Source organism: Scyliorhinus torazame, chromosome 2, assembly GCF_047496885.1.
Source record: "Scyliorhinus torazame isolate Kashiwa2021f chromosome 2, sScyTor2.1, whole genome shotgun sequence".
NCBI lineage: Eukaryota > Metazoa > Chordata > Chondrichthyes > Carcharhiniformes > Scyliorhinidae > Scyliorhinus > Scyliorhinus torazame.
Genome location: NC_092708.1, coordinates 390,747,039 through 390,769,436, shown reverse-complemented (window position 1 = coordinate 390,769,436; position 22,398 = coordinate 390,747,039). Strand labels below are relative to the sequence as shown.

Below are 22,398 nucleotides of genomic sequence, written 5' to 3'. Positions count from 1 at the left end.
GAAGACTGCCACTTTCAGGCATGGCTTCACCTTCATCCCCACAACCTTGGACATCGCCTGGAATACGGCTGTCCAGAAGCCAACAAGCCTGGAGCACGACCAGAACATGTGGGCTTGGTTAGAGTGTGGCTATCGCCACTGGACTTGTTGAATGTCTAGTCAGTGGGGATGGGAGCGCTCCCGTGGCCAGGGCCTGAAGGAATATCCCATTCTTGCCCATTCAGCTTCCGGTTCCTTTATTCATCCCTTTACTCTTTCCATTGTTGCTGCCCATTGGTAATATTGCAGGCTTGGGAGGGCTAGGCCCCCCCCATGCTTCTCGTTCTTTGTAGGGCGTTATGGCGATCCCAGGGTTCTCTTCTCGCTCCCTCTCTCTTCGACCCACAGCCACCCTGTACAGGAGTTTCACGCAGGCGGTGAACCCCGTTCCAAGCCCAAACTGCTCCAGTACCTCTGAGGTACTTCCATTCGACTCTGCCGAAGGCCTTTTCTGTGTCGAGGTGTTCTCTCCCTGGAATAGGTCATTATTACATTCAGCAGGCACCTGATGTTCAATGTTAGCTGTCTACTTTAACAGACCCGTCTGGTCTTCTGTCACCACCTTTGGTAAGCAGTTCTCCAGTCGCCTGGCTAGGATTTTGGCCAGTATTTTCGAGTCTACTTTGAGCAGTGAAATGGGTCTGTAGGACCCGCATTCTGTTGGGGCCTTATCCTTTTTCGGTATCAGCAAGATTGAGGCTGATGCTAGCTTAGGTAACAGGGTGCCCTTCGCCAGCGAGTCCATGACCCTCTCTCTCAAGTGCAGGGCCAGTGCCATCGCAAATGTTTTGTAGAAGTCTGCCAGGAATCTGCCTAATCCCAGCGTCTTCCCTGACTCCATGGAATTCATGCTCTCCATGACTTCTCCCAGCTCTCGTGGTGCTTCCAGCCCCCATTTCCTATCCTCCCCCACAACTCTCATGTCCAGTCTATCGAGGATCTGCTTAATCCCCTTTGGGAGGCTCAGATGTACAGCCCCCGGCAGAAGGCCTTGAATGCTTCATTGACCTGTTCCGGCTACGCTGCTAGTTTGCCTCTGCTGTCTCTAATCTCTGCTATTTCCATTGTGGCTGCCTGTTTTCTCAGCTAGTGAGCCAACTGCCTCTGTGCTCCTATACGTTCCCCTGTACCTGGCAGAGTTGGTGCACTGCTTTCCTTGTGGACAGCAGGTCAAAGTCCATTTGTAGCTTCCTCCTCTCCGGCAGGAGCTTACAGTCATGGCCTTGGGAGTATCGCTGGCCTACCTCCCTGTATGGAGTCGACTAGCTGTTGCCTAGCCACCCTCTCTTCTCTATCTCTACGTGCTTTGTAAGCAATAATTTCACCCCTGATCAGAGCCTTCAGCACCTCCCAGAGGGTGGAGGGGGAGACCTTCCCATTCCGGTTGTTATCAGTAATATACTTGTCTACGGCCTGTGATATTTTCACGCAGAAAGGGTTGTCGGCCAAGAGGGTAGTGTGCAACGTTCTGCACGTTCTCCCTGTGTCTGCATGGGTTTCCTCAGGGTGCTCCGGTTTCCTCCCACAAGTCCCGAAAGACGGGCTGGTAGGTGAATTGGACATTCTGAATTCTCCCTCCGTGAACCCGAACAGGCGCCGGAGCTGGTGACGTGGCGATTTTCACAGTAACTTCATTATAGTGTTAATATAAGCTTACTTGTAACAATAATAAAGATTATTAAAAATTAAAAACCTGCATGGGGGGTGTTGGGCACAGTCCGTCTCCAACCTCACATCCATGTAGTGTGGAGTGTGGTCAGAGATCACAATTGTGGTGTATTCCGCTCTTACTATCCCTGTTAGCACCGATTTCCCCACTACAAAGAAGTCAATCCAGGTGTAACTGTATCTGGGACAAGAAGAAACCCTTCCCTGGGTGAGTGACGTACCATGGGCCCACTGTCTGTCCATGGGTCCTGTACACAGTTAAACTCTTTCCCCCCCCCCCCTACACCCCTTGGTGGGTGTAGACGTCGGGAATTTCCGCCACGGTCTTCTTTATAAACGTGACGCCCCAATTGGGCGCGTACATGTTCACCAGGACAAATGGTGCCCCATCCAGGACACTGCTGACCATGACGTACCATCCCCCTGGGTCCAAAATCGTCCTCATCGCAGTATGACTACCCCCCTGGCTCTCGTCCCTCAGCAGGAATGGTAGGTCTATCCCACCCAGTCCTTCCTTACCCGCAGTCGGTCCTTCTCCCTCGGGTGCGTCTCTTGGAGGAAGACTATGTCAGCTTTCATACTTTTCGTGTGGGCGAACATTCTGGATCTTTTCACTGGGCCATTAAGTCCCCTGATGTTCCAGATGACTATTCTAATGGGGGGGGTACCTTAAGACCATAAGACATAGGAGCGGAAGTAAGGCTATTCGGCCCATCGAGTCCACTCCACCATTCAATCATGGCTGATTTCAACTCCATTTCCCCGCTCTCTCTCCATAGCCCTTAATTCCTCGAGAAATCAAGAATTTATCAACTTCTGTCTTAAAGACACTCAACGTCCCGGCCTCCACCGCCCTCTGTGGCAATGAATTCCACAGACCCACCACTCTGGCTGAAGAAATTTCTCCTCATCTCTGTTCTAAAGTGACTCCCTTTTATTCTAAGGCTGTGCCCCCGGGTCCTAGTCTCCCCTGCTAATGGAAACAACTTCCCTACATCCACCCTATCTAAGCCATTCATTATCTTGTAAGTTTCTATTAGATCTCCCCTCAAACTCCTAAACTCCAATGAATATAATCCCAGGATCCTCAGACGTTCATCGTATGTTAGGCCTACCATTCCTGGGATCATCCGTGTGAATCTCCGCTGGACCCGCTCCAGTGCCTGTATGTCCTTCCTGAGGTGTGGGGCCCAAAATTGCTCACAGTATTCTAAATGGGGCCTAACTAATGCTTTATAAAGCTTCAGAAGTACATCCCTGCTTTTATACTCCAAGCCTCTTGAGATGAATGACAACATTGCATTTGCTTTCTTAATTACGGACTCAACCTGCAAGTTTACCTTTAGAGAATCCTGGACTAGGACTCCCAAGTCCCTTTGCACTTCAGCATTATGAATTTTGTCACCGTTTAGAAAATAGTCCATGCCTGTATTCTTTTTTCCAAAGTGCAAGACCTCGCACTTGCCCACGTTGAATTTCATCAGCCATTTCTTGGACCACTCTCCTAAACTGTCTAAATCTTTCTGCAGCCTCCCCACCTCCTCCATACTACCTGCCCCTCCACCTATCTTTGTATCATCGGCAAACTTAGCCAGAATGCCCCCAGTCCCGTCATCTAGATCGTTAATATATAAAGAGAACAGCTGCGGCCCAAACACTGAACCCTGTGGGACACCACTCGTCACCGGTTGCCATTCCGAAAAAGAACCTTTTATCCCAACTCTCTGCCTTCTGCCTGACAGCCAATCGTCAATCCATGTTAGTACCTTGCCTCGAATACCATGGGCCCTTATTTTACTCAGCAGTCTCCCGTGAGGCACCTTACCAAAGGCCTTTTGGAACGACCTCCCCTTACTAAATCCATGCTGACTTGTCCTAATCCGACCCTGCACTTCCAAGAATTTAGAAATCTCATCCTTAACAATGGATTCTAGAATCTTGCCAACAACCGAGGTTAGGCTAATTGGCCTATAATTTTCCATCTTTTTCCTTGTTCCCTTCTTGAACAGGGGGGTTACAACAGCGATTTTCCAATCCTCTGGGACTTTCCCTGACTCCAGTGACTTTTGAAAGATCATAACTAACGCCTCCACTATTTCTTCAGCTATCTCCTTTAGAACTAGGATGTAGCCCATCTGGGCCCGGAGATTTATCAATTTTTAGACCTCTTAGTTTCTCTAGCACTTTCTCCTTTGTGATGGCTACCATATTCAACTCTGCCCCCTGACTCTCTGGAATTGTTGGGATATTACTCATGTCTTCTACTGTGAAGACTGACGCAAAGTACTTATTTAGTTCCTCAGCTATTTCCTTGTCTCCCATCACAAAATTACCAGCGTCATTTTGGAGCGGCCCAATGTCAACTTTTGCCTCCCGTTTGTTTTTAATGTATTTAAAGAAACTTTTACTATCATTCCTAATGTTACTGGCTAGCCTACCTTCATATTTGATCCTCTCTTTCCTTATTTCTCTCTTTGTTATCCTCTGTTTTTGTAGCCTTCCCAATCTTCTGACTTCCCACTACGCTTTGCCACATTATAGGCTTTCTCTTTTGCTTTGATGCATTCCCTAACTTCCTTTGTCAGCCATGGCTGCCTAATCCCCCCTCTGATAACCTTTCTTTTCTTTGGGGTGAACCTCTACTGTGTCCTCAATTACTCCCAGAAACTCCTGCCATTGCTGTTCTACTGTCTTTCCCACTAGGCTCTGCTCCCAGTCGATTTTCATCAGTTCCTCCCTCATGCCCCTGTAGTTACCTTTATTTAACTGTAACACCTTTACATCTGATTCTACCTTTCTTTTCAAATTGGAGATTGAATTCTACCATATTATGATCACTGCCTCCTAAGTGCTCCCTTACTTTAAGATCTTTAATCAAGTCTGGCTCATTACATAACACTAAGTCCAGAATGGCCTGTTCCCTCGTGGGCTCCATCACAAGCTGTTCCAAAAAGCCCACCTGTAAACATTCAATGAATTCCCTTTCCTTGGGTCCACTGGCAGCATTATTTACCCAGTCCACCTGCATATTGAAGTCCCCCATGATCACTGTGACCTTGCCTTTCTGACATGCACTTTCTATTTCGTGGTGCATTTTGTGCCCCCGGTCCTGACCACTGTTAGGAGGCCTGTACATAACTCCCATTATGGTTTTTTTGCCTCTTAGTGCTAGATTTCCCACAAGTGTGGTGGCCCCCTCCTGGGGTTGGCTTTGTGTCCACCCTTCGCTCACTGTCTGGTTTCACCTCCTGCCATCCTCCTCCTCACCCTCTCCTGTGTTCCTCTACCCTCACCCCTTCCTTCCTACGCTTTTGATCCCATATTCAGAACAGGGCAGTGCGGCCCCGCACAAAGTATCTCTCGGGTTGATTACAGCCCCTTCCTTACTATTATCTGGTCATTTACCCTCTGATGGGTTTCCAGTAACAGCACCATGTTCCTGGCTCTGTCCCGCCATCGTTCCTCCCACTGCACCCTTCACCACGCTCAGCGACAGACTTTCGCTCGCTCATTTTTTCCCTGGATTCTTCTTTCTGAGTTTTGACATTCTATAAATGCCCCAGACCTTCCCACAACTTATCACAAAATAATTTTCTCCAAAAACTGGGTGTAAAAGGCCTAAAAAAGATTACTCTGGCAGGAGCCACCAACGATGCGACCTCCACCTACACGCCACAACTGGAAGTCTCTGCTGTCCATTTTACCACATGCTTTATGTATACCTAGACACGCACAGATGCACGCCAGCATAATCAGTCTGACAGCCATCAGCATTGTTTCCTATTCGGGTGTTAACACACATGTTTAAGCTACCTATCAATATATTCTGTGAATTTGGATATGTGGTTGCTATTGGGCTAACGGCCATAGTTTATAAAGATCGAGAAAAATTTTAATGTATCCAAACATTTCATACCTTGCAGATTATATTTAGTAATTCAACATGCTAAAATCAAAGTACAGAAATTCTGACCTATTACTTTGTAACGGGACTATCTGTATCCCTTTCTCAGACTGAATCTTTTAACCCCTCGACACTTGAATCAAAAAGGAAAGGCACTTCCTTTAAGTAGTGCAGAGAAGCGCAAGGCCAAATGGGAGAGTCTGCAAAACAAACAGGTATGTAGGACACTGACACCATTGTTTAATGGCATGGCTGCAAATTGGATCGGGTTCCAACGGTGAACTGGGTGAGGCTTCTACCTAGTTACAGTTGTGGGGTATCTTAATGGGCTTTCTTTTCTGACGCTCAATCTAGCATTAGGTGTTACTTGATCTGGCTGGATGATTTTATTGTTAATAATGGGGATGGACCTGGCAGTGGCTTGTGGAAATGCCCACATCCTTGTGTATGAACGTGAAGCTCAGCCTGCCAAAGCCCTCCCACAAAGTATAACATATCAACTGAGAACCTGTACCTAGGGCATTGTGCAAATCTGTGCAAAACTGGACAGTCTGCTGTCTAAACGTGGATGAGGTGCTGAGTCTGGGAGAGTGCTGGACCAACTCGTCTTTAATCAGATGATGCTGGTCTTTGATGAGAAGCCATTCAAACAGAACCCTAGAACAGGATTGTTTGTTCCAACCTGATATATTCTGGAATGCTTTATCACATTCAGAAGCTGGGACCAACACCACTACAAAGGTTGATACTGGGCTATGAGAAAAAAGCAGGTTAATGATGATGTGTAATATCTTTAGATTAGTTGAGCAAACATGTGGCACAGATCAGATAAGCCGAGTATAATTATAATAACCTTTATTGTCACAAGTAGGCTTACATTAACACTGCAATGAAGTTACTGTGAAAAGCCCCGAGGCGCCACATTCCGCCGCCTGTTCGGGTACACAGAGGGAGAATTCAGGTTGTCCAATTCACCGAACAAGCATGTCTTTCGGGACTTGGAGGAGGAAACCGGAGCACCTGGAGGAAACCCACGCAGTCACGGGGAGAACGTGCAGACTTCGCACAGACAGTGACCCAAGCCGGGAATCGAACCCGGGTCCCTGGCATTGTGAGGCAGCAGTGCTAACCACTGTGCTACCGTGCCGCCTTATCCTCTTTTAATATGTAGACTGCTGTTGGTTCTAAGAATATGACTTTTTTAAGAAATGGTTAAATCTTCCAACCTATCATGAGATATTGTTTGGTCTGCAACCAGGTTTTTTAAAAAACATTTATGTAATTATGACCTTTAAATTTAGGAATTTAGAATTGAGCCCAACCTTTTGTATTATCCACCTAATGCAGTTAAAGGCCTGATTGATCTAAGTTGTGCAACATTAATACTGACTGCACTGTCGGTAAGCAATTCAACTTTTAGGAACAGGGGCCAAGTTTATTCAGCAATAGTATTTTTTGAATCAAAGATGAATTAAGTGCAATATGACTGCAGTTATGTTATCCTCATATAACCTGGACTTTTGATTGACACCTAGCGGCTTAAAAACTGGCTTTCAGTCGATGCAAATCTCTTCTAAAAAGCAAGTTGTTTCTTACCCCAAAATATCATTTGAAATTGGGAGTGAGAAGAATGATAATGGCACAGGTTTCCATGCGATTAATGACCTGCTGATCTGTTTTTGGTAGTGGTAGTTGTTATGGACGAGGCGTTTTCAGAACCCCAAAACGTATCATGGAGTTCAACCAACCTCTCCCTTTAATGTATTTGTTGCTTTTCCTAGCACACGGCTTGTTCCCTAGGTGTGGGAGTACAATTATGGACACGTGGGTTTTTAAACACAAAACAATGTTTATTCCATGAACTCAACTTAACATCTTAAACATTGGATCTCTTAACACCCCTTATTTCAAAGATAACTCAGAAAATATTGCAACAGTAAATAATTCCTCAAAATGTTCCTTCAAACTTCCAAGAGACTTAACACCTTTAAACAGAATCACATCAGGTTAAAGGCTTTACTATTATGAGTTTAAATCACCCAAATGATCCAGAGATAGTCTTTCATGGCAGAGATCCAGCTCGCTGCAAACACAGACACTCCCCAAGCTCTTTTTCTCCAAACTGCAGCTCTCTGGCAACACACACACACAAGCTCTTTTTCAAACTGCAAAACTAAACTGACCTGACCTCAGCTCCACCCACTCTCTGACATTACTGTTTTCTTAAAGGTACATTGCTTAAACATCCATGTCTTAAAGGTACTCTCACATGACATAGTTGAGAAGGTCGCTCAAAACTCACTGCTCTTTAAATAATGCTAATAAAAGGATAGTCAACAGTGCAGCAGTACCTCTATTATCAAGTGAAATCTGATGAGATTGTGCTCACATCCTCTCACGGGATTTGAACAGAGACAAGAGTACTGAAAAGTGAGCCAAATTGGCAAACGGGTTTTACAATTTGCATTTATTAATAACAATCTTTATTCTTGTCACAAGTAGACTTACATTAACACTGCAATGAAGTTTGCTACCGTGTACTGTTGCAGCAACACCAAGTTTTGCAGCCCCCTTGAAATAACAAACAGCATTCCATTTGCCATCCCTATGACTTCTGCACCTGTGTGCTAGCTTTCTGGGTTTCATGAACAAGGGCCCCCCCCAAATCCCTTTGTACTACATCTTTCCACAGTCTCTGTCTCTCTCTCTATTTAAATAACCTTCCTTATTCTCTCTTTTAAAATTGACAATTTCACTTTCTCTCACGTTGAATTCAATTTGCCAATTTTGTGCCCACTCATTGAAGGAAGAGGAAATGGTGATCTTTCCCCTCACGCATCTAGCTGTAAATGTACAAGAGGAATCCTGTTTTGAGCAGGCCCCGTTCAGTTTGTAACATGTATGGCTGTATGTCAGATTGGCTGTTTTTCTTTGTCTGGGCTGTACCTCGAATTGTTTGACCCAGACTCAAAAGGCAAACTAATAATAATATTAACCGCTTATTGTCACAAGTAGGCTACAATGAAGTTACTGTGAAAAGCCCCTAGTCGCCACATTCCGGCGCCTGTTCGGGGAGGCGGGTATGGGAATTGAACACGCGCTGCTGGCATTGTTCTGGATTACAAGCCAGCTGTTTAGTCCACTGTGCTAAACCAGCCCCATATGTAACATTGTTGGTGTTGCACCAACAATGGCTCAGTAGTTAGCTCTCCCACCTGAACCGGATGATTGTGGATTCAAATACCATTCCAGAAATTTCAGTCCAGAAAAACTAGGCTTGAATATCAGAAATAGGAGCAGGGGTAGACCACACAGCCCATTGAGCCGGCTCCACCAATTAATGTGATCATGACTGATCTTGGGTTTCCACTCAATTTTCCTACCCACTCCCCGTAATCCCTAGTATCCCTGAGACACTTACTCAATGACGAAGCATCCAGAACCAACTGGGATAGAGAATTCCAAATAATCTGAGACCTTTTAAGTGAAGAAATTTCTCCTCATCTCAGAACTAAACATTTGACATCTTGGGCGGGGTTCTCCGACCCCCCGCCGGGTCGGAGAATCGCCAGGTCTCGGCGTGAATCCTGCCCCCGCCGTCCTCCAAATTCTCCGGGCCCCAAAAAATCGGCCCGGTGTGAGTCGTGCTGCCCGCCTTGGAGAATGGCGGGATCGGGCGTGACTCAATGGGCCCCGGGGCTGCCCGAATTTTCCGGCCCGCGATGGGCCGGAATCCCGCCCGTCTTTTACCAGTCCCGCCGGCGTAAATTGGAGTCGGTCCCTTACCGGCGGAACCTGGCGGCGTGGGCCGCCTCCGGTGTTCTTGGAGAGGGGGGGCATGGGGGGACCTGGCCCTGGGAGGTGCCCCCACGGTGGCCTGGCCCGCGATCGGGACCCACCGATCTGCGGGCGGGCCTGTGCCGTGGGGGCACTCTATCCTTCTGCACCGGAGGCTGTACCGGTCCGCCATTCCCGGTGTGGAAGCAAAGCCCTCTGCACATGCGCGGGGATGACACCAGCCCACACTCGCGCGCATGCGGCAACTCTCGCCGGCCCTTCGGCACCAGTCGGCGTGGCACTAAGCCCCTTTCCCGCCGGCTGGCGTTGCGCAAACCATCCGGGGTGGGCCTAGCCCCTGAAGGTGCGGACGATCCGCACCTTTGGGGCGGCCCGATGCCGGAGTGGATCATGCCACTCCGTCCCGCCTGAGTTGCCCGCCCCGCCGATTACGCAAGAATCCCGCCCCTTATCTTCAGACCGTCTATTACGATCCCAATTGGACGGGAAGATCCCAAAATAGAACCCTGACACACAAGACTCTAATTTTTACTTATTTTTAATAAAACACGTAAGAACAGAGTCACAGGACTGTTAATTAGTTTTAACAACAAGAAAAAACATCTAACATTTATTAAACATAAAAAATTGGATTGTAATACAGTACTCCTTCTCCCCACTTAGTTTAACAATAACACACCGATATTAAGATTAATCTGGATTACACAGTACATCATAAGATACAATTAACCCACAAAGTCCCTTAAGCACACAAGGTGACTCTGGTAAGACGCACTCCTCTGACCCAAATTAATGTCTGCAAATTTCTCCTCAAATTCCCCCTAGATGATTCATACACCACGAGCCACCTTGTCTTACTGAACTCCGGCTGCCACACAAGTGATTTCAAATTCCACTTTCAAATCATCTTTCAAATTATGCTTTCCATCTGCTGCTATCATCAAGATTTCATTTTCACCCTTCCCTTCAGATTTCCTTTTGTCTTCAAGGGATCAAAGGATATGGGCGGAAAGCGGGAACAGGTTACTGAGTTGTATCATCAGCCATGATATTAAAAGGCTCAAAGGACCAAATACCCTACAGTTCCTCCTATTTTCTATGTTAAAGGCTTTTACACAAGCTCTGACGTCCAGCTACTGATTTCCACAATTATTTCAAATGTTAGTAATTTCTCACAAATTTTCGCAAATCTTAACCATTGCTCCATATGTATGCCGTTTCTTCTAGCAAGGCTGAAAGAGACGTTCCCTCTTTAGCCTGCTAAAACCAACTGTTTCAAGCAGAGCTGAGAGCTGAGCTGCCTTCTCTCTGACTACCCATCCCCAATTCAATCAAATTCAGCTAAACTAAAAGCCTTACAAGGTTCCAGTTGATAAGCAACCACTGCTGCTTTATTTACTCTTTAAACTGTAGCTCTCTCTAAGCATGATAGAATCACACTTGTAATTGAAACCAACCCTCACACATTCTACCTTTGCCCAGCATGAATCGAACTAGGTTTTACCCTTCCAGGCACAGAAACATTAAGTTTTGTTTCTAATGCAACACACTTTATTAAATATAGTTAACCCATAAATTATATACAAGAAACACCCAGGATTCGACTATACTTCCCGTAAAGGTGGTTTGGTAAGCTGTAGATCCGATCCCCGAGTCCCTCTGGTTCCTCTTTGTGAAGGTGATTCTTGCTGGCTCTTTCTTCCTTGCTTCCTTCTGATCTGGTCACGGTCACCTCACACACCGAGTCTTTGGTCCAGAAACATTAAGTTAAACACACTTTAAACGATACCTTCTAATTTTTACCAATACAAATATAAATCTCTTAAAACTACCTTTTTTCCTAATCCTGTGCCCCTATGCTTAGGTTCCCTGACCAATGGAAACAATCTCTGTGTCCACCTTATCAAGCCCATTCAGTATTTTGTAGATTTCACTGTGATCACCTTATTCTTCTAAACTCCTGAGAAAAAAAAGACCGTTTACTTGGCCTTTCATCATAAAACCACCCCCTCATCCCAGGGACCAAATTAATGAACCTTCAATGCAAGTATATCCTTTCTGAAATGTAGAGACCAAAACTGCACACTAGTCCAGATGTTGACCAAAACCCTGTTAACTACAGCAAGGTTTATTTATTTACTCATATCCAGTCCCCTTGGATTAAAGGTCAAAATTTGATTGCTTGCTGCATCTGCATGCTAGCCTTGTGTTCCTTCTACAAGCATCCCCAAGTCTCTTTGAGCATCAACACATATAACTTTCTCACCTTTTGAGAAATATTCTACTTTTGTTTTATTCTTATGATCAAAGTGAACATCTTCACACTTCCCTGTTTTACATTCCTTCTACCATTATGTTGCCCACTCACCTAGCCTGTCTATATCTCTCTGCGGTCTGTGTGTCCCACTACATACCTTTCCATTTACTTTGCTATCATCTCATCAGTAAACATATACATTTCTGTCTGTTCCAAATGTAATATTTCCAAAGATAAAACTGGGTGGAATTGTGATTTGTGAAGAGGATGCAAGGAGGTTTCAAGGTGATTTATTCAAGTTGAGTGAGTGGGTAAATACATGGCAGATGCAGTACAGCATGGCTAAATGTGAAGTTATACGCTTCGGTGTGAAAACAGAAAGGAAAAATATTATTTAAATGGGGATATATTAGGAAGTGTGGATGCACAAAGGGATCTGGGTGCCCTTGTACACCAGTCAATGAAAGTGGAGAGGCAGGCACAGCAAGCAATTAGGAAGGCAAGTGGTAGTATGTTGGCCTTCATAGCAGGAGGATTTTAATTCGCAAGTAGAGATGTCTTACTGCACTTGTACAGGGCCTTGGTGAGACCGTGCCTGGAGATTTGCGTGCCGTTTTCGTCTCCCTACCTAGGAAAGGGTATACTTGCCATAAAAGTGTGCAGCGAAGGTTCACTAGGCTGATAACTGGGTTAGTGGGACTGTCCTAGGCGGAGAAAGTGGTTCGACTGGGCCTGTATTTACTAGAGTTTAGCAGGATGAGGGGGAGCCAAATTCTAACCGGGCTGGACAGATTAGATGCAGGGAGGATGTTTTCCCTATTGAGGAATCTAGAACCAGGGGACACACTCTCAGGATGTGGGATAGATCATTTAGGACTAAGGTGAGGAAAAGGTTCTTCGCTCAAAAGGGCTGTGAACCTATGGAATTCTCTACCACTGAAGGCTGTGGAAGCCAAGTCGCAATGTATTCAAGAAAGACATATTATTTTAACATTTTAATGGTATCAAAGGGTATGAGGAGAAAGCAAGGAATGTGGCATTGAGACCGAGGATCAGCCATGATATATTGAATGGCGGAGCAGGCTCAAAGGGCCAAATGGCCTACTGCTGCTCTAATTTCTATCTTTCATCTAAGATATGATAGATTGTAAATAGCCAAGCCCCAACACTGATCCATGCAGCACTCCACTGTTCACTGCCTGCCAACTTGGAAAAAGACCCATTTATTCTCCTCCTGTTTTCTATACGTTGAACAATCCTCTATTTATGCTATTATATTATTCCCAATCCATGAGCCCTTATTTTGCCAATTAACCTTTTGTGCAGCACCTTATCACATGTCTTTTGGAAATCCAGGTCTACTACATCTGGTTCCCCTTTATTTATCATACTAGTTACATCCTCAAAAAACTAGTTACATCCTCAAAGAACTCTAATAAATTTATCAAACAAGATTCCCCTATGGGAAAAGAATTTTGACTTATTCTAATCATACTATGCTTTTTCTAAATGCTTGTTAAGACTTTCTTAATAATGGATTCCAGTGTTTTCCCAACAACTGATAAGCTAACTTAACTGGCCTGTTAACCAGTTTTTTCCCCTCTCCCTCCTTTAGCAGTATAACATTTGCCAACATCCAATCGTGTGGAACAATTGCTGAATCTAAGGAATTTTGAAAAATCATTGTTAGCACATCCACGACCTCTTTTAGAGCTCTTGGGTATAGACCATCAGGTCCTGGAGAGTTGTCTGGTTTTAGTCTCAAGTTTCTCCTATACTTTATCACTGTTGATATTAATTTCCCTAAATTACCCTCTCTTTTTGGCACCTAAGTTATTGTCGATTGCTGGTATGGAACGTGTCTCCTGCTACTATGATCATTTACCTCTATTTGTGCGACTAAATCATCTATCTTATTGCAGATGCTTTGTGCATTCAAATAAAGATCCTTTAATTTTCTTTATTTACTTCTATCCCTTGCAACTATGTTTTTTTATTAAACTCCGTATTCTTCCCTGTCCTACTGTGCTCGTCTTTATCCATATCACCATACAGTTCTGATCCCTCAGACTTTTATCTTTGAGACCCACTCAATAGAGGTACAGATGTGCCACCTTTTGGATATAATAATGAACCAAGCTCTCTCGGGTGGATGCAAAAGATTCATAACACTATTTTGAAAAAGTCTGTTGACACGAATGCAGCACAAAAAAACAAGTGTTATTTTACCAACACTGGCCATCAGTCACGTGGGCAAATAATTCCGCAAAGATGTGTTAGGCAGGTAGGTTCGATGTGGACTGCACCCGATGCAGGGAAGCTAGAAACAGACATCTAACACTGGAGAAGATCCAACACGGTTTTATTCAACGATGGAACTGATATACATGTTCAGCTGTGGGTGGACACTATACTGAACTGACTGGAGACCTTGTAGTAGCCTGACCAGACTTACTGGCTACCCATGGTGTTTGCACTTGCTAACTCATGGACTCTGACTGTCTCAGTGGCTGGGTCCCGAGAGAGCGGGAAATCTAGTGCCCTCTGGCTTTATAGTGGTAGTGTCCTGTCTGGTGATTGGCTGCACTGTGTTGTGTGCTTACAGGTCATCCCGTGTCAATCATTGCCTGTCTGCATCTCATTATATACATGAGTAGATATTTTGACAATGGATGCGGGGGGGAAATGCCAGGAATTGTTTTTTTCAAAAGGATGTTACAGAAATGTAACCGGAGATTCTTAGTCACCCCAAAAAAGAAAGATGCAAACAAGTATACAGTTTATTTCTCCTGCTCCATCTTAGAACAGATGTTTTAGCACTCCAGTTGTGCATTTTCATTACTACAGCTGGAAATAGAAATCAAAGCAAAGGAATAGAATGTTTAGAAGGACTGAGAATTTTTACCACATTGCTGCTTCGTGTTATATTGGGCGGCAATGTAGCACAGTGGTTAGCATTGTTGCTTCACAGTGCCAGGATCCCAGGTTCGATTCCCGGCTTGGGTCACTATTTGTGGAGTCTTCACGTTCTCTCCGTGTCTCGTGGGTTTCCTCCGGGTCCTCCGATTTCCTCCCACAAGTCCCGAAAGACATGCTTGTTAGGTGAATTGGGACATTCTGGATTCTTCCTCTACCCGAACAGATGCTGGAATATGGTGACTAGGGGCTTTTCACAGTAACTTCATTGCAGTGTTAATGTAAGCCTACTTGTGACAATAAAGATGATTATTATTATCTGCTGCCTTCATTCCAATGGAGATTAAATGTGCAGTTTGGTTAACTCTGCTCTATTTCTCTCAAAAGATTCTTGTCCCAGAACTCTGTGCTATTCATCCAATCCCAGCTTCCTTGTGGAGAAAGGCAGTCTGCCTTCCCAGTATTCTGTATCGACTGCACTGTCTGTTAACAGCGGAAGAGTTGAGAGCCCAAACAGCAAAGGAGGCGGGTGTGGGAATTGAAGCTCTTCCTTCAAACTTCAGGTGTGTATATTTATGTTTGTTATTTTTAGAAAAGAGTGTGGTATTGCTGTCGTGCCTTTAGCAATTTCAGGGTGTCTGAAAACGTTTTACAGCTAGTGTAGGACATTTGAAGTGCAGTCACTGTTGTAGTTGGGAAATACAGCTCGGTCTCGCGATGCTAAGACATTGGAGCAGGGATATGACCCATCAAGCCTGCTTCAACATTCAATGTGATCGTGGATGATCTTGGGCTTCAACTTCTTTTTCCCACCTGTTCCCCATGGGTCTTAATTCCGTAAAAGACAGCAAGATGTGTATTTGTTGGTTGCACTACTTGGAATTAATACCATGGGGTTTTTTTTCCCATCCAATTGAAAGAGCAAATGGGACATCTTGGTTTAACCTCTTATCCCAAAGACGACATCTTCGAATGTGAGGTGATCTCCATGAAACGCAAAATTATTAAAGGGCTTAACTGGATTGATGCCAGGAGTCGTCTTCGACGATCACTCGCTAACGAGTATGATTTTCATCCTCCGCAAGTCCTTGCCACCGGTCGTGGGTTCACTGCGTCCTTGCATGGCTGCTGAGCCTGATCCTAGAACCCCATCTCGTTCTGGGATTTGAAATGAAAATGAAAAATGAAAATCGCTTATTGTCGCAAGTAGGCTTCAATGAAGTTACTGTGAAAAGCCCCTAGTCACCACATTCCGACGCCTGTTCAGGGAGGCTGGTACGGGAATTGAACCGTGCTGCTGGCCTGCCTTGGTCTGCTGTGAAAGCCAGCGATTTAGCCCAGTGTGCTAAACCAGCCCCCAGATTTGGTATTGTTCCTTGGACTTAGATCACTGGTATTCCTTTCTCAGCCTCCTCTTGCTGTCAGGTGTTCTCGTTGTGTCCCTCCAGCCTGACAATTCCTTCAAGTAGGTCTCTTCTGAGTATGGGACTCCCAGGCATTGACGTCCATGTTGCATTTCTTGAGATAAGCCTTCAGTGTGTCTTTGAAGCGCATCCTTTGTTCTCCTTTTGTAAGGGAGCCTTCCTTGAGCTGAGCGATGAAGATTTGCTTTGACAATCGGGACTCACGCATCCCAAGCACATGGGTCACCTAGCAGAGTTGGTTTTGGATGATCATGGCCTGCCTCTGGCTGGAGAATCCAGAACATGTGTCACAGTTTAAGAGTAAAGGGTCTGCAGTTTAGGACTGAGGTGAGAAGAAATTTCAACTGGGGGTTGTCCATCTTTGGAATTCTGGAGCCCAAAGGGCTATGGATGCTTCGCCATTGAAAATATTCAGGACGGGGCTTCCGGTAGCAGCCACGGAGTGAGCGGTCACTCATTTGCTGGCTCCTGCTCAAGGTGGATTTTCTTCGGTCCTTCCCCACCCAAATGGTGTGGTACTTTTATAAAAAAAAAAAAAAAAAATTTAGAGAACCCAATTCATTTTTTTCCAATTAAGGCGCAATTTTAAATGGCCAATTCACCTATCCTGCACATCTTTGGGTTGTGGGGGCGAAACACACGCAAACACGGGGAGAATGTGCAAACTCCGCAAGGACAGTGACCCAGAGCCGGGATCCAACCTGGGACCTCGGCGCCATGAGGCGGCAATGCTAACCACTGTGCCACCGTGCTATCCAAATGGTGTGGTGTATGAGTGCCCAGGGAAGCTAATACATCTCTGGTAAGGCTAGTGTATGGATCAGTAGACGGGAAGTGCCACGTGAAAGAGGGAACAGGGGACAGGGGAGTTCTTGTGGTGCGCCACAGGTGAAGATGGCGGACGGCAAGGGCCCCACCCCCCCTGTGGTTGACGGGGCAGCTGGTGAGGAAAGAGGCTTTAGAGAATTTAGTCAAGATGGTGGAGCCGCTCAGGGCGGCCACTGAGCATGTGGAGCAGAGGCAGGAGGCTCAGGTGATTCAGAAGGTGCAGGAGTTGGTAGGGGAGCCTGAGGATCGGCTGGCCTCACTGAAGATGGAGATGGGGCTGGTGTTGGAGCAGTCAAAAGAGGCTAGAGAGAAATTGGACCTGGAGAACTTCTCCAGGAGGCAGCATTTGAGGGCATTAAGGGAGCGGAGGCTGCGAAATATGTGGTGAGCATACTGGAGAAGCTGATGGGGGACGGGTCTCTGACTTGCCCTTCGAGGTGAATCGGGCACACACAGCGCTGAGAAGGAGGCCACAAGGGGGGGAGCCACCGAGAGCGATGGTGGTGAGACGGCATCGATTTCTGGACAAAGAAAAAATTCTGAAGTGGGCAAAGGAGACCAGGAAATGGACCTGGGAAGGGAGTGAGCTGTGGATTAACCAGGACTGGGTGCGGAGTTGGCGAAGTGGAGGGCCGGATAAAGGCAGCTCTCTTTGGTGAAGTTTGGGGTTCAGTACTCTGCCTGCTTCTGAGTGACGCATCAAAAGCAGAAATTTTATTTTGACTCGCCAGAGGAGGCGATGAACTTTGAGGGACCATGGACTGGGAGGAATGTGAGGACATTGACATTTTGGAGAGACGTTTTGTGTTCATTGTGGGGCACATGGGATGGCCAATTTGGGGTGGGTTTCAACAGGGGAGCGGGATGGTGAGTGTGCCTTTTGTTTCTCTGTTGGTGTTTGGGAGGATTGGGGGATGTGGGAGAGGGGTGAACTGGAGGGGGGAGGGGAAGTCAGGCCTTTGGTGGGGGCCACCAGGCTAGCCGGGTGGGCTAGTTAACAGGAGTGAAGGGGGGGTAACGATGGGGTTGTTTTCTTTTTGGGAGGTGGGGGAGAGTTGCTGACATTGGTGTAGTTGGTGTGGCACAGGTGGGAAGGGAGAGATGGCCGTGCACAGCCGGGGACGGGCCTGGAGGGCTGGGAGCTGGCTTAAAAAGGGGTATGGCTGATCGTCAGGGGAGGGGGACGGGGAGCCCCCCGACCAGGCTGGTCGCATAGAATATGAGAGGGCTGAATGGGCGGTTTAAATGGTCGAGTATTTTCACGCATTTGAGGAGTCTGAAGGCGGACGCTGTGTTTTTGCAGGAGATGCACCTGAAGCTGGGGGATCAAGACGAGGCTGAGGAAAGAATGGGTGGGGCAGATGTTCCACTCCGGGCTGGACATGAAGACAACGGGGGTGGCGGTGTTGGTTAATAAGAGGGTGGCTTTTGAGTTGGGGAGCATTGCTCCGATCCGGGGAGCGGGTAGGCATGTGATGGTCAGTGGGAAGTTGCAGGGGGTGCCGGTGGTCGGTTGAATGCGTGTCCCCAATTGGGATGACGTGGAGTTTATGAGGTGGGTGTTGGGAATGATCCTGGACCTGGGCGCGCATTGGCTGATTATAGGGGGTGATTTCAATACTGTCCTGGATCCAGGTCTGGATCGGTCGAGGGTGTTGGCGATGGCGAAAGAGATGAGGGGGTGTCTGAGTGGGTGAAGGCTGCCATTCAGGGCTACCTGGAGTGGAACAACATGGGAGATCACAGTCGCCGCTCTGTGGGAGGCACGCAAGGTGGTAATTGGGGAGAATTTATTTTGATTCGGGCACACAGGGATAGGGTGGAGTGGGAGAGAGAGCTAGGCTGGCAGATGGGATTCTGAGGGTGAATCGGAAGATGTTGCCGGAGGAAGGGCTGTTAAGGGAGAGGCAGAGGGTCCAGATGGAGTTTGAATTTGTGTCCATTGGGAAGGTATTGGGGCAGTTGCGAAAGGCAAGAGGGGCAGTGTGCAAGTACGGGGAGAAGGCGAGCAGGATGCTGGCCCACCAGTTGAGGGAGCGAGCAGCGGCGAGAGCGGGTGAGGGACTAGAGAGGTAAGGTGGTGACGGATCCGGAGGGGGTGAATGAGACAATTGAGGCCTGTTGGAGAAGGCTGTATGAGTCGGAGCCCCTGACGGGAGATGGGAATGCAGTAGTTCCTGGATGGGTTGGAGTTCCCTAAGGTGACGGGGGTGAGGGAGCAGGGGCTGGGGTCCCCGATTGGGCTGAGGGAAATGATGGATGGCATGGATCCGATGCAGGCAGGGAAGGCCCAGGGCCCGGACAAGTTCCCAGTAAAGTTTTATAAAAGGTTTGGTGCCGAGCTGAGGCCGCTGCTGGTGAGGACGTGCAACATTGTCGCAGGCTTCCATCTCCCTGATTTTAAAGAAAGATAAGGACCCAGAGCAGTTGATGCAAAGTTGTCGGTGAAGATGCTAGTATCGCGAATTGATGACTGTGTGCCGGGGGTGATGGGGAGGACCAGCCAGAAGATGTGAAGAGAAGGCAGTTGTCGGCAAATATGCAGTCAACTTAATGTAATTATGATGCCCTCGGTGGGGAAGGAAGTAGAAGTAGTGGTGGCGGTGGATGAAGAAGAGGTTTTTGATTGAATGGACGTACTTGTTGGAGGTGCTGGGGCGTTTTGGGCATGGGTTTGTAGGTTGGGTTTGGCTGTCCTCCAAGGCGCTGGTGGTGAGCGTTCTGACAAACTGGGGTACTTCGGGTTATATCATGGATGGGGCAGGGGTGCCCGCTATCCCAGTTGCTTTTCGCCTTGGCAATAGAGCCATTGGCAATGATACTTAGGAAGTCGAGATATTGAGCAGGGTAGTGGTGGGGATCATAGGGTTTTGCAATACGCGGATGATTTTTTATTACATGTCTCGAACCTGGTGGGCAGCATTGGAGGGATTAAGGAGATTTTGGGGGAATGTCGCTGGTCATCGCGGTATAAATCGGGGGGGGGGGAGTAAGATGTTCCCAATCAATGCTAGAGAGCAAGAGAGGAGATTAGGGGGGTTGCGTTCAGGGTGGTGGGTGGCGCGCTTTAGGTATTTAGGAATCCAGGTGGCGCAGAGCTGGGCCCAGCTGCACAAATTGAACTTGGCGCGATTGGTGGCTGGGTGAAGGTGGATTGTCGCTGGCTGGGTGCGTGTAGATGGTGAAAATGACACTGCTACCCAGGTTCTGTTCGTGTTGCAGAACCTCCCTATCTTCGTCCCCAAGTCTGATTTCAGGAAGGTTAACAGGATAATTTGGGGGTTTGTGTGGACAGGGAAGACCCGGCGGGTGGGGTGGGGGTCTGCTGCTGTTGCTGAATTTACTATTGGGCGGCGAATATTGTGATGGTGAGGAATTGGGCTGTGTAGGAGAGGTCAGTTTGGGGCGGTGGAGGCAGCCTTGTGTGGTGGAACAAGGTGAGGGCTCTGTTGTTGGCACCTCTGTTCTCGCCAACTTGGTATCGTGAGCCCAGTGGTGATGTCGGCATGAAGGGTGTGAGGTCAGTGCAGGCAACATTTTGGGATGGAGAGCATGCGTTGTTTGTGCCGGCGGGATTGGAGAAATTGTACGAGTTGCCCAAAGGGGATGGCTTTAGGTGTCTGCAGGTGAGGAATTTCATGAGGAAAGTGGTGCCTTCCTTCCCGGGGCTGCCACCTCTGGTGTTGCAGGATAAGTGTTGTTGTCGTATGCAAGGCTAAGTCTCATTCAGTTTAGAATGGTGCATTAGGCCCACGAATCACATCCACTGGGCTTGTCCAAGACTGAGGGGTTCTGGCAGGGATTCTCAGATGTTATTATATCTGAGGTTCTGGATGTGGCAGTGGCCATGAGTTTGGAGTGTCGGAAGATCCGGAAGTCTGGGGGGAAGGGCGGGAGGGGGAGAGCAATATTTGGGGTGCCAGAAGATCTGGGAGTCTGTGGGGGAGGGGGGTGGGCGATATTTGGGGTGTCTGAGAGTCTGTGTGGGGGGGGCGATATTTGGGGAGTCTGGGGGGGGATATTTGGGGTGTCTGTGGGGGGGGGGGGATATTTGGGGTGTCTGGGAGGGGGATATTTGGGGTGTCTGGGAGTCTGTGGGGGGGATATTTGGAGTGTCTGTGGGGGGGATATTTGGGGTGTCTGGGGGGGTGATATTTGGAGTGTCTGGGGGGGGGTGATATTTGGGGTGTCTGGGAGTCTGTGGGGGGGGATATTTGAGGTGGCTGGGGGTATTTGGGGTGTCCGGTGGGGATGATAATGGGGTGTCTGGGAGTCTGTGGGGGGGGCGATATTTGGGGTGTCTGGGAGTCCGTGGGGGGATATTTGAGGTGTCTGGGAGGGTATTTGGGGTGTCTGGGGGGGGGGGGATATTTGGGGTGTCTGGGAGTCTGTGGGGGGGGTGATATTTGGGGTGTCTGGGAGTCTGTGGGGGGGATATTTGGGGTGTCTGGGAGTCTGTGGGGGGGGCGATATTTGGGGTGTCTGGAGATCCGGGGGGGGGGGGGGGTGGAAGAGAGGCTGGTATATTGGCCTTTGCCACCCTGATTGCCTGGAGATGGGATCTGCTTTGTTGGCAGGACTCTGAGCCCCAAAGGCAGGGGCTGAGCGACCTGCCAGTCCTGAGGTTGGAGAAAGTCAAGTTCACTTTGCGGGGTCAGTAGAGGGTTCACCCGGAGGTGGAAACATTTCATTGATTTCTTCAAGGGGGATTGAGGGGTCAGCAAGGGCTATGATGGGACTGGAGGTGGAGGAAGTGAAAGGTCAGTCGCAATCTTATTGAACGGCAGTTGTGGGTTTAATGAATTTATTGTTGTCACACGTAAGGGCCAGCCGGTTTTCTCTCTTGGCCAGGGAATTGAACATGGGTGCTTTGGATCAGAACTAAAGGGAAAATTAGTATTTATTTATTTTAAAACAACAAACCGAGAGTAGAATGAAAAACACAACACTTGAGTCTTTTAATTCCTTTACCCTATAAATGTACCCATTAATTTCAAAGCAAAGTGTAATGTTGAATATGTCCAGAAGTTTATTCAGGATCTGCGTTGAGCTTCAGTTAGAAGTTATTGAAAGAAACAGCTTATTCTTCTGAAAGCCTATGAATCTTAACTTATAGCATTTGAAAGTATCAGATTGCATCGTAGTAAGTATGTTTGGACCAAGCGCCACTACAGTTGACATAGGAGATGAAGTTCAAATCAGGAATGCTGGTAACAGTCCAGAGTAAACACCAGCAATGCAACAGTTTTTATAGTGATTATTGTATTATACAAAATAGCAACTCTCATGGGAAGGAATTTACAGGACTCTAATCTAATAGAAGGGGTTCAGACTTCCTAAAACCATGAAGGCTCATATTAAGTGGTTTATAACGTCATCTGGACCCTCCGATTTTATTGCAACCTTGAAATTCGTCCTTGGTGTCTGATTGTGTAATGTCCAAGGTATGCTTTTTAAATTTTAGAATGCTAACTTCTGTTAGGTGAGTTCCTCTCATTTGAGAGGGTTTTCATCCTGGTGACCTTGTATGTAGTTCTCTGAGAATTAACTTAGCATCAAGCTTC

At 47.2% G+C, this 22,398-nt stretch overlaps 1 protein-coding gene across 8 annotated transcripts in view; it reads left to right on the top strand.

The window, feature by feature from the left end:
• The window catches only part of dicer1 (dicer 1, ribonuclease type III), a 178,682-nt gene that overhangs the window by 107,899 nt on the left and 48,385 nt on the right, over positions 1-22,398 (top strand). For all 8 annotated transcript variants that reach the window (XM_072494192.1, XM_072494186.1, XM_072494193.1 and 5 more), the window contains 2 exons: positions 5,721-5,826; positions 14,970-15,145. In XM_072494192.1, the coding sequence (XP_072350293.1) occupies positions 5,721-5,826; positions 14,970-15,145 (282 nt within the window). The remainder of the gene's footprint in view (positions 1-5,720; positions 5,827-14,969; positions 15,146-22,398) is intronic.